General features: G+C 43.7%; 1 protein-coding gene across 10 annotated transcripts in view; it reads left to right on the forward strand.

Annotated features, from left to right (window-relative positions):
• Window positions 1–13,182, forward strand: part of SMC1B (structural maintenance of chromosomes 1B) — a 73,188-nt gene that overhangs the window by 10,512 nt on the left and 49,494 nt on the right. For 9 of the 10 annotated variants that reach the window (XR_013545616.1, XR_013545615.1, XM_078394160.1 and 6 more), the window contains 3 exons: window positions 1,531–1,769; window positions 2,562–2,820; window positions 5,647–5,787. Coding sequence is in view for 8 of the 10 variants with exons in the window: in XM_078394160.1 (XP_078250286.1) it covers window positions 1,531–1,769; window positions 2,562–2,820; window positions 5,647–5,787 (639 nt within the window). In the remaining 2 variants the exon portion in view is untranslated. The remainder of the gene's footprint in view (window positions 1–1,530; window positions 1,770–2,561; window positions 2,821–5,646; window positions 5,788–13,182) is intronic. The other variant, XM_078394162.1, reaches the window with a different exon arrangement.

Here is a 13,182-nt window from a genome sequence, read left to right on the forward strand (position 1 = left end):
TTTTTCCTCCTCCAAACATAGCGTTGATCCATGGGCCCAAACAGTTCTAATTTTGTTTCATCAGTCCACAGAACACTATCCCACAACTTTTGTGGTTTGCCCACATGACTTTTGGCATACTGCAGTCGACTCTTCTTATTCTTGGGAGACAGCAAGGGGGTGCGCCTGGGGGTTCTGGCATGGAGACCTTCATTACGCAGTGTGCGCCTTATTGTCTGAGCTGAAACTTCTATACCCACATCTGACAAATCTTTTTTCAGTTCCTCAGCAGTCACACGGGGACTTTTCACCACTCTACGCTTTAGGTAGCGCACAGCAGTCGAAGTCAGCATCTTCTTTCTTCCACGACCAGGTAGCATTTCAACAGTGCCCTTTGCCTTGAATTTGCGAATGATGCTTCCTATGGTGTCTCTTGGTATGTTTAACTTCTTTGCAATCTTCTTATAGCCATTGCCCTTCCTGTGAAGACAAATCACCTCTTCTCTTGTCTTCCTGGACCATTCTCTTGACTTCACCATGTTTGTAACCACACCAGTAAATGTCTAGAAGGAGCTGAGTATCACAGTCATTTTAAAGCTGCCTAATTGGTGCTTATTATGCTTGATTGGTGCTCGGTGACATCCACAGGTGTTTTCAATACCTGATCGAAAACACCTGAATGAACCTCTCTTCTTCAGAGTGGTAGTCTTTAAGGGGTTGAATAATTGTGGCAATGAAGAAACCACAAAAGAAACATTTACTACTGTATTACATAAACAATTGATGTTATTTTAGTTGCATTTGGTTCTTTAAAACGTCCTTGTAGGATTTCATTCTGAATACAATTCCAAATGTACACTATAGTCCCTAAACCCCTTTACAGCATTGGGGGTTGAATAATTTTGAACACAACTGTAGCTCTGCTGTTTTAATTCCTATAGGGGAAAAACATGTTTTTATCAAGGACTAAGCCTATTGAACTGCATGACCCGTGGCTGAGTTTTCTTACTTTTGGAAGTATAACTTGAATCATAATTTCTTCCTTTAAATGTAAATTTTATCCCTCTTGTCAATTTCACTACCATTTAAAATAAATGAATCCATAAATAACATTTTTGAGATAAGAGAAAATACTTAAACTCCACCATGTACATAACCCAGATCAGGAGCAACATAAGACCTTGAACCCACAAGCTCCTCCCATATAGTTCTGGTTGGATCTGTAAAAAAGCTGCACCCATTTTAAGCCCCTCTAGAAAAGACCCAACTATGGCTTCTACAAGAACCCCATTCAGCTGTGGCTCAGATGAATAGAATCACCGGGGGGGGGGGAGGTTGGGGTTTTGGGCTGCCCTGCATTTCCCCCTTTCTGCTATTACTCTGTGTTCTAAGCCACACAGACAGAGTGCTCCTTCTTGCAAGAATCGTGATTGTCCAGGGTTTATCTTTTCATATAGAGCTTGCATGTGATCAGACACATCTCCATTCTAAATATATTGTTTTATATATTTTTGCATGTATGTTAACTGCCAGTAATATGGTTATCTACAGGCTGAACGTTACCAGATATTATTGCAAGAGGTGCAAGAATGTAAGACGCAGCTGCAACTTTTCCAGATGTATCACAATGAACAAAAAATTAACCTTCTTAACAGTAAATTGTCTGCAAAAAACATGAAGATTGATGATAAAAAGACTGTTGTTTCTCATGCTGAAGACACTGTAAAGGCCAAGAAAAAAGCTCTTGGAATATTAATTAGAAACCAGCAGCATATTGAAAAAGAAATAAAGTAAGTGTTTAAGTATTAGGGAAATACATTGGCATGGGCGTTCTGTGTCAGAAGTTACATGATGGATGTTCCTGGAATTATCCCATTTCCTTCTGTTGTAACTTAATTGTTACTTCACGTTCCAGTTCTGGTTGTGTCTGTCTTCAGGCAGCTGATGCCCACTACTTGTTTTTTTTCTGACAAAGATTTTTTATGAAATGTGCAGAAAAAATGTGGCATTTCTTGTGTTCAGCTCAGATCGAATAAAAGGAATGAGGTTACCAGCAGTGGGAACATACTGTGCCACCTTACAGCAAATCAGTAGGGTGGCATGGCGGCAACACAGCATTCATTGCATGGTCCCAAACCCTTTATTCCTCGCAGATACTACCCTGGGGGTACCATCATAACTACCCTCTCATAGTCCGCTGTCCATCTGAAGAGATCTCTTCAGTAAAGGGGAAGGGAGGTGATTTGTGTAGACAGTTGGTAAGACACTCAGTTGCCATGGTAACTTACAGTAACATACCTGCCCCCCATCTGTAGCACCAGCCTAGGGTTAAAATGCCAGATTCCCATGCCAGCAGAGTTAGGATGTACTAAAGCAGAAGATCATTCTGTGGATTATATCATAATGCATATGTTGCTTAAGTCTCCTAAACATAAGTGACATATCCCATATCCAGATGATGCCCAGCACTATGATACAACCCCATTCTGGCTTCCTTCCTTGCCTTCCTTGACTTCGAGTCCACTGTGTTTTGAGATGTGAAACAACTTCATTGGAAAGTGACTGATATATCCTCTGTTCAGGTCTCTGGAAATTCTGCTGAGTCAAAAAAGGCCTCAGTATATTAAAGCAAAGGAGAGAACCTCTCATCAGATTAAAAAAGTAGATACAGCTAAGAAAGCCTTGAAAGATCATATGAAAGAACTGGCTAAGCAAGAAGGAAACAGAAAAGAACTGCAGACGGAACTGTCTGACATTGATAAAGCCTATAGAGCATTTGAGAAAAAGATTGAAGAGGAGACAGTGCATGGAGAAAGCGATGTGTTGCTAGAAGAGAACCAGGTACGTTTGAAGACAAACCAAAATGTATACAGGGTGTTCAAGTTTTTACTAGTTACAAATATGTATTTTAACTCATCAAAAGGTTATCATTTTCAGTAATGCATTTGTTGCAGTGGTGCTCTGCACTGAATATTTTGAAAACCTTGACTTCAGAGTAATTCTAAAGTTGGGAACATGAGACCAAGACAATATTTTCTATGTATATTTCAGTTCATTTTAAATCCGTGGTTTCCAGCTTTGGGTAACCCAGACGTTCTTGGACTGCAACTCCCAGAACCACGGCTAGCACAGCTACTGTAGTGGTGAAGGCTTCTGGGTATTGTAGTCCAAGAACCACCTGGGTTACAGTGTGAGTGTCAGCCTTGATAAAGTGGGGCCGTTCACTCTAATGAGCAACCTTCTCCAAGGCTTGCAGGACTTAAGGTAAGATACTGCTTGGATACACAGACAGTTTACATTTGCAGAACATTCTCATTAGGATTGCATTTGTTTCATTATTCCATGTTTTGCCATTCCCATCGGTACTAAAGAAGAGGGTGAAACACTCAGCAAGCATTTGCAGGTTTTGACTGAATCCTGACTGGGACTAAACTAATGCCTGCAAATAATGGCTACTGGTGGACTAGCTTTGCTCTTGCCATCTATCTCCAGGTAGGGAAGGAGAAAGGAGCAAAACACTCTCTGGTGGTGCCTGTAGGGTCTAAGAGAGAACACACTCTTCACATTGTCACCAGAAACCCCAAGGGTGGGTGCCTTGCACATTGTAACATGTCTGGACATGTCATTTTTTTGTGGAGCTACTGCTTAGCAAACTGGCATCTTTGTAATACAGTGGTGCCTCGCTTGACGATTACCTCATTAGATGAAGAAATCGCTTGACGATTGTTTTTTGTGATTGCTAAACGATGACTGACTGGGCTTTTTCACTTAACGTTGATCGGATCCCTGCTTCGGGAACCGATTTTTCACTTAACGATGATCAAAACAGCTGATCGTTGGGTTTCAAAATGGCCGCCTGCTGTGCTTTAGGACAGATTCCTCGCATTACAGGCACCAGAAAATGGCCGCCCTATGGAGGATCTTCGCTGAACGCTGAGGTATTTCACCCATTGGAACACATTGAACCAGTTTTCAATGCATTTCAATGGGCTTTTTCATTTCGCTTGACGAGGATTTTGCATAACAGCGATTTGAACAGAAGGAATTATCCCCGTCAAACGAGACACCACTGTAGTTTGCAAATTAGAAATCTGGCATAAAAATTGATATTCACTTTGATGTGCCATGCTATTTTCTTCATTATATTGTTTTGGCATCTAAGTAGTATTGCACAGGTGGCCATGTTGAAGGAGTTCTGATTAACAGCCACCATGGGTAGCAGTCATGTATCTCTACAACGACATAATGGTTGCAATTGTTGGAAAGTCGCTAAAATGGGAAACTTGTACATGGTTTAAAAAATGAGAGAAGGCAAGCCTGATATGCAATATAAAATCATAGTGCAAAAGTGAAGACTAAAAAAAAAAATAAGAAAACTAGGTTTGAGAAGGGGGGATCATCAAAGCAAAGACGGAAGGAGCGGGGGAGAGAGTGAAGTAAGCAGGGAGAAGGCAAAACTGATTCAGCTTTGTCTGCCTTTTGCTTTGTAAATTTTTAAGTATTATTTTAAAATTTATTTTGAAAAATAAAAATACTAGGAAGCACTGCCATAGAAACATGGAGGCGTGAGAAGTGTAGGCAGGTAAAACAAGAGAGGGAGGGGGAAAAAGGTGAGGGAGGTGTGGAAAGGATGGAGAAGGTAGTTAAAGGGGGGTGGCAATCTGTGTTGGGAGGGAGACCTCAGGGAAAAATTCTGGTTCTGTGTGGATAGGCAGTACTGGGAGGGCCCAGTGCATCCCATTAAACCCAGCAACAAATACCCCCACCCCAATTGTGTGGGCATCAATACCAAGATACCCTCTTCAGATCTACAACACAAAATTACAGAAGGGCAAAGAGCAACTCCATAGTGACGAGGGCAACATGGTGTGAATAAGTCCTAAGCTAAATTTAGAGATTTGTTAAAACAGGCCTTCTGAACCCATAACATATCTCACTGATCGCTACCCAGGAGCCTGAGTCCCATCATAAGGCAAACAAAAAACCTGTTTTTCAACAAGGGAACATTGATATATTTGTGTGTAACACTTGTCACTTGCGAGCAAGGGGAATGGGTTTGGGGCTAGGAGCAACAGTGAAATATATTACAGCAGGACTGCTGTATCTGCGAGAGCAGTACCCACAGTTTAACTTAATCGCTGCCTAAAAATATTAAATAAAAAACCTCATAAATACATGTTTCTCAGCTATATTGCCAGAAATTGCCACTGGAGGGAACCATATAGGGTTTCTATTTTGGCGCTTTCCAGCAACGGGGGGGGGGGGGGCTTGGAACTGGAACACCCCCCCCCCTGATACTGTGGTTATACTGTACTAACCATACCCAGAGTTGGATAATCCATGGCAAGCAGGGCTGTTTGCAGGAGTAGCTGGAGACTGAGGGAAGGAGATTATTATGAAAACTTCCAGTCTTACCTAGTCTGTTTCTGTGTCTTACCAGAAGAACGAGAATCACTGGTGTAAGAATATATTTGGTGAACTCTCATTTGAAATATTGATAACATCCTCTTGAGGATGCAATCTAAGATATAATTGCATGGAATTAGCACCAATGAAAGCTTCAGGGTCTTGAAATGGAGAAGTACAGGACTGCATGGTAACATTTCAGCTTTGATGCAAACAGTGATTAATTGCCCTACTTGGTCATGTTTATGTGCTTGCATTCAGATAAGCAAATACAAGGAGCTGAAAGAACTGGTGAGGAAGAAAGTGGCTATATTGACTCAGCAGCTGGAAAAACTGCAGTGGGAACAAAAGGCAGATAAAGAAAAGATGACATTTGATCAGCGGAGAGAGAAAGAGACTGAGGTACTTGTAAATATCAGGGTAGAACTGAAGACGGGCAGGGGCTGAGTCTTCTAAAATCATTGGCCTCCTTGATTTTGTGTTTTCTGTATATAATGCTGCTTGAGGAATGTTTGTGCAGTTTTCTCCACCCAACTTCCGCAATGCAGATAGGGTGTTTTCATATTTCCAGTTTTATTGGCTCATATCACCATGGGAGTTCCTTTTACTCTGCCTGTAGACCTGTGGTCCCCAACCTTTTTTGGACCACGGACCGGCTGAGCCTCTGAGGAAGGTGGGGTACCCCCTTGTGCGCACAGGTGTGCACACGTGCTCGGGTGCATGCGTGAAGCGGTGGGGGGCGCCCATCCACCAGCACCGGCGTGAGCGCTCCCCTACCCCTTTGTGCATGCGTAGGAGTGCCCGCCTGTGCCCACCCCTTCGAAAATGCGTGAAGCGGTGGGGGAGCACCCTCTTGACAGCCCCGGCATGAGCGCTCTCCCACCCCTTCGCGCATGCTCAGGAACGCCTGCCTGCGTACCTGCCCACTCCTTCGTGCAGGTGCATGCGCGAAGCAGTGGGGGAGTGCCCGCACACTGGCGTGAGCATTCCCCCACCCCTTCGCGCATGCACAGGACCACCTGCACGCCCACCCGCGTGCGTGCCTACCTTTTCACATGGGTGCTCGGGCACATGTGTGAAGGGGTGATGGAGCGCTTCTGCTGGCGCGTGCATGCACGCGCAAAGCAGCTGTGGGGAGGGGAGTGCATGGGGGGGCGGGAGGTCTGTCTCTGCGGCCTGGTCCGGCTCAGGCCATGGACCAGCACTGGGCTGTGGGTCAGGGGTTGATGACCTCTGCTGTAGACAGCCTCAAGAGGGATGAATTGACAAAGGCTACATTGGGGATGATCCTTGTGTTTCAGTCTCAAAACTGATGGAAACAGTGGAGAGTCAGGAAAGCTGTATGATTGCCTATGTAGTATTGGCAAGGGAATAGTTTTCCTGTTGATTATGGGTTATCTGTCAGCAGCAGTAGTTATCAAGGAGTGGGTTTGTCTGCCTTGCTTTGGGAGTAAGGTTGTACAAATCAGTTAGTACTTAGGCTCTTAAGTCACTGGAGCCTTTACCAATATCATCTTGTCATAGTAGTGGCTGCATTTGATGTTTGCTTTACTTGACCTGATGAGAGACTTTTCATTCTGCTCTCTGGCCACATCAAGTAGAGATCCACTCCTGTTTGAAACAGTTCTGAGCCTCCCAGGCAGGAAGTATCCTCTTTCCATGCAGCAGCAATGCTGATTGCTATTTTTATAATTCATTCTTTTATTTAGCCGTTTTTAGTTAATAGGTACAACAATAAGCAGAATGCTTTTCCTATTCATGTATTTCTGTACACAGATATCTATAGTAGGTATGTGTATAGATGTACTTACATGTACAGTGGTGCCTCACTAGACGCTTACCCTGCATGACGTCAGAATCGCTTAATGGTGACTTTTTTGCGATCGCTATTACAATCGCAAAACGATGGTTCCAGTGGGGGAAATCCGCATTACGTTGATTAGGAGCCTGCTTCACAAACTGTTTGTTCGCTATATGACAATTTTTCGGGTTCCGCAAAATGGCTGCTTTCCGGACCCCTGCTTCGGAAGATAGCAATTTTTAACAGCTGATCGGCGGTTCTCTATGGGCAGTCTTCGCTGGACGATGAGGTATTTCCCCATTGGAACGCATTGACCGGCTTTCAATGCATTCCAGTGGTTTTTTTTTCACTTGACGATTTCGCTTAACAGCGATTTTCCTGGAATGGATTACCGTCGTCAAGCGGGGCACCACTGTATATGAATGTATGCATATACATACATGCACTCACTGTCCACACAACCCTCCCATATATATAAGTATACACACACACACATAAACATATACATGTGTCTGTGCACACAGAGCCTAACAATCTAAAGAATCTCTTTGGGTTTAGAATAAGATATTTTGTCAGATCCCTTGAAAAATACCAAGCAGCCATCCTATAGCAAGTAAAATAATGAAAAGTCCTTAAAGCAATTCCCTGGAAGTCCCCGCTTGAATTGTATGCTTAAGAAGGTTCTGTCTTGAACTTTTTGACAGTTCACAGATATCTTGTTTCAATGGACATGATATTTCTTTCTGTTCTTATAAGATGCCTTTTTAGTCAAACGGGCCACATCTTTATAAAATTGTAGATACAAATGTTTTTTGCAGTCTTCTTTTGTGAACTGCAAGACAAGAGTGACGTTGACCTTCACTCCCATGTACACTGAGCACAGATCAAAAATCATACTGTATATTATTCCCAGGCTCTCCCAGGTGTCATTTTTTTTGTACTGTTCCTGATTTTGCAATGGTTACTAATATTTTTCTTGCCATCCATATGATGTTTGCCTTGTCCCTGTTAGAAAAGTGACAGAACATGTGACTTTTTTGCCCCATCCTGAGGGATGCTTTGTTTTTTTTTATCTCAGTATGTTTCTGGGGGAAGAGATTAGTGCTTCACTGTGTAAGTTCATTCCAAAAGTCAAAAGCTCTAGCTAGAAGCTTTTAATTTCATTTCCAATTGGGCTGTTGTTTAGCTTTCAACATGGGGGGGGGAGTTGGAGAAGAGAAACGCAAGAAAGGATGTGGATTTCTTCATATTTTTAAATAGATATCTGAAGTTTTCCTGACAGGAATGTTTCTCAGAGAAGTGGCTTTTAAAATAGAGCTTGGAGGCAAATTCCAGTAAGCCTCATATTGTTTTGTGACCAGCTGAGACAAAGTGGTGGAAGTTCCGACCTTCCTAGAAGAGCCTTACAGTGGTGCCTCGCATTACGACGTTAATTTGTTCCAGTGAAATCGCTGTAGAATGAAAACATCGTAATGCGAAATTAAAAAGCCCATAGAAACGCATTAAAACCGATTTAATGAGTTCCTAGGGGCTTGAAACTCACCGTCCAGCCAAGATCCTCCATAGGGCAGCCATTTTCACTGCCTGTGAAGCGAGGAATCCATCCCAGAAAAGAGCGGGGAGCCATTTTTTAAAAATGCAGTGGCCATTTTGAAACCACTGATCAGCTGTTTTAAAATCATCATTTTGTGAGAATCGGTTCCCGAAGCAGGGAACCAATCATCGTAAAGTGAAATTCCCCATTGAAACTATCGTAAAGCGATGGCTTTTGCGATCACAAAAAGTTCGTCGTAATGCGGTTTCGTCGTTAAACGGGGTGCCTGTCTTGGGAGGCACCACTGTATATTATATCCCTCAAATAATATATGATGCACACTACTGTGCAAGGCAGTATTCTCTTGGATCCCCTCTAAGCTTCTTTCTGGCAAGAAGGTGCCCCTTTTGAAACACTAAGAATTAAAGTGATACTGTTTTAGAAAACAGATACAGAATAGGAGTTTTCTTTTACGTGGCCTTTGTGAATCCACACAACTGAGTTTAGCTTGCGATTGTGCTGGATCCTCGGAATATTCTAGAGCTTAAATAAGAAACATTAGTAGCACGTTGTCCCCTACCATGCATGCTCTGCCTGCCCGTGTACCTCAGTTCCTTTTTGCCACAGTCGCGATTGGAACCTCTTTGCTAGAGCTTTTCTAATTTTCGCCTTCTGGTTACGATCTTGTTTCGGATTTCGATTTATTGCTTGATTCTCTCTACGACTTTGATAACAGATTGCCTTTGACTTTGATTCTGCCTTCTGGACTTTTTGTACATTGTTCCCTGCCTGGACTTTGGACTGGTTACCGTTTCCCACCTTTTCTGTACGGACTAACTACTTCATTCATAGTGATTTCTCAGCTTGATTCGGTCTGATTTGGCTTCCCCTTTCAATCAGCGATCTCTGGACTTGTTTAAATACCTCATTCATAACGATCTCTCTTGGCTGGATTCGGACGGTTTTACTTCCCTTTTTGATTAGCGATTTGGACTTGTTCAGTTACCTCGTTTTTAGCGATCTTTCGGCTTGATTCGGACTGCTTTGATACTCTTTAGATTAAGATCTCTGGACTTGTTTTCCTTTGGTTCAATCAGCGATTCCTGCTCTTTCTCCATTTTTGAACTTCTCATTGATCTGTGAGTTGTTTTGCCCTTGATTGTATCTCTCTGGGGTTTTGACTGGTTTATGGCCTCCTCGGGCCAATTCAAGCGATGTATTTCCTGTGCCGCCAATATACCCTTCACTGACGGCCATGACCACTGCTTATACTGTTTAGGGGAAGGACATCAACCCCAGGTCTGCCCTCAGTGTAAAAAGCTCTCCAAGCCTGCCTTAAAATCATGTGAACAAAGGCTTAGAGCGTACCTTTGGAGTAAATCTCTTTCTCCCACAAACCATCAGTGAAGTTGACCCCAGCTCAGCCATCTACCCCCCGTCCCGAGCCCGTTGTGTCATCCTTACCAGCTACTCTGTCATCAAAATATCTGACAAAGTCCACCAAGAAATCCTCGGGATCAGTGTAAAAAAAATATCTTTGACCCCTGTTTCAGTGTCGGCTCAAAAGCACGTGCCTTCGGAAAGCCTAAAGAAAAAGAAAATGTCAGTCAAACACAAGAAGGACAAGCAGAACAAGCCTTCTTCAAGGGATCGATCCCGTGATCTGCCACCGATCTCAGCGTCTCTGCTGTTTCCAATATTGGAGGAGTCATCCAGGGACCTGCCTAACACTGAATCTATCTCGGACGGTGATACTTCTGTTTGTTGTTGAATGACTCAGGCTTTGGTGTCGTTACCGAAACACACTCCGAGTCCGAACCGTATGCAGGCTGAAATTGTCTCCAGCTGTGCTTCTGCCCATTCTAGCCCTGTATCTACTAGGCAGGCAGTTGTGATAAGACTATCAAACTCAGAGGAGTCTTTACGTCAGGCATCTCCTAGAAAGAAAGCTGCAAAGAGGAAGCACACCTCTCCATCTCGACGCCAGTCCTCACATAGAGAAGGGGTAGTGCTTCCTCAAGACTCTCGACGCTGAGTGTCACCTTACTATGATGACCCTGTTTATGTTGAAGTCGAGTACAGGGATGGTGGTCGTCATTATTGTGAAGATTGCTAAAGTTGAGAGCTATGGCAAACGCAGAAGAGTTAGGTATAGCTATGCCTCCTCTTCTTCTCCATCTCCTTCGCCACCTTGACGTCGACATAGATCGAGCTATGAGGCCGAGATTCTGATGTGAAATCCACCAGACACCGGGTTCTACATCGGGACTCTTCTGCACAGGTGGCACCAAAATCAAAGAAGGTCCGTTCCGCTTCTTATGTTTCGGTACCTGCTACTAAGCATCAATCGGCTACAATTCAAGCTTCACAAGTGTCTAAGGACTCTGCTTGTACTCAAACATCAAAGAGGCGTCAAGTATCACCTTCACTTTCCTTTCAGGAAGACTCTTTGGCCTCGTCTGCCTCAGACCAAGATGAGGAAATCCTTTCAGAAGCCTCAGAGGAAACTCCTCCAAACTTAAACACTCCGGATTCTGATGTGGGAGACTTGCACCCTCCTGTGACAAACCCAGACCTACTGGGATATGTCACACAGTTACACTAAGCTGCCACCAACCATTCCCTGTAAGAAGTCACACAGACCAGGGATGGATTTTTAAACAATAAAAAGAATAAGGTTTATTTAAATACACACAGGGAAAAATAAACAATCAGGTGAATAGGATAAAGTAACGTGGCTTATTCTCACTCATACATACACACAGGTTGGTTCACACAGAACCCTTACTTGAAGCACAGACCCTGAACCTATCAGTTCTGGCTAACCAACAGACACCTGAACCTATCAGGTTGGTACTCTGACACACAGTAGTACCCTGTCTGACACACAGACTCCCACAACAGCTTCTTCTTCCCAGCTGCTGCTTCGTCACAACCCAGTGTCTCACAGTGTCTCATAAACTCTCCACACACGCTTCACATATTTATACAGTACAGCCCCTCCTCCTGATGTCCCGCCTTCCACTCCCCATAGGATGGAACTTTCCCTCCAAACCCATGACAGACAGGTAACATCAGTGCTGTATGTAACACCTCCCCTCTTTATAAGTTGTTTTGTAGGGGGAAAGCTAAGGTGCTTTTCACCAAAAAACAACCTAGGTAAAAATACAACAACAGTTATACATACCATATTATACTTACTCATACTTACATTCTAAGTTAAACCATAGCAAATAGGCATTTAAACATTTACCATATACATTACATCAATTTACCTTTATTCATACAAACCAATTCAAAAACAGGTACATTTTACTTTTTGTCATCATTATATACACATAGTCCATGTTCTTTCGCCGTCTTCATTCTTCAGGTCTTCTTGATAAGGCGTCAGCAACACAGTTCACTGACCCTCTGACCACCTTCACTTCAAAGTCATAGTCCTGTAGGTTTAAAGCCCACCTCATAAGTTTGCTATTGTGGGTTTTCATTGTCTTTAACCATTGCAATGGTGAATGGTCAGTACACAGAATAAAATGTCTTCCCCAGATGTAAGGCTTGGCCTTCTGGATCGCGTAGACTATGGCCAAACACTCCTTCTCCACGGTTGCCAAATGTCTCTCACCTTTTTGAAGTTTCCTACTCAGGTAGGACACTGGATTCTGGTCACCATTCTCATCCTCCTGGCACAGAACTGCTCCTACCCCGCTGTTAGACGCATCGGTGTAGATGATGAACTCCCGGTCGAAGTCTGGAGCACGCAGGACAGGATAGTTGATTAACGCCTCCTTCAACCTCTGGAACGCCGCCTCACAGTCGCTGGTCCACGGGATGCGGTCATCAGCCTTCTTCCTCGTCAGATCGGTCAGCGGAGCCGCAATCTCGCTAAACCTCGGGATGAACTTTCTGTAGTAGCCCACCAACCCAAGAAATGATTTGACCTTTTTCTTGGTGTTGGGTCTAGGCCAATCACGAACAGCTTCTATTTTGGCCTCCAGGGGTTTTATCATTCCTCCCCCTACCATGTGACCCAAGTATTTTATTTCTGGGCTACCCAGCTGACACTTGCTGGCCTTTACTGTTAGCCCTGCTGCACTTAACCTCTGCAGCACTAACTCCAGGTGTATCAGGTGATCTTCCCAGGTATTACTGAAGATCCCTATGTCGTCAATGTAGGCCACTGTAAAGTCACTGAGCCCTGCCAAGGTCTGGTCCATCAGCCTTTGGAATGTGGCTGGTGCATTTCTGAGACCAAAGCTCAGGACTCGAAACTCATAGAGACCAAAAGGGCTGCAAAAGGCAGTCTTTTCTTGATCCCTGGGATCAATTCTTAATTGCCAATATCCCTTTACCAGGTCCAATGATGAGATGAACCGACAACCCCCTATGGTTTCAATCAGGTTGTCTAGCCTGGGCATTGGGTAGGCATCAGGAGTGGTTACACGGTTTAATTTCCTGTAAT

The sequence above is a fragment of the Pogona vitticeps genome, chromosome 5 (assembly GCF_051106095.1).
Source record: "Pogona vitticeps strain Pit_001003342236 chromosome 5, PviZW2.1, whole genome shotgun sequence".
NCBI lineage: Eukaryota > Metazoa > Chordata > Lepidosauria > Squamata > Agamidae > Pogona > Pogona vitticeps.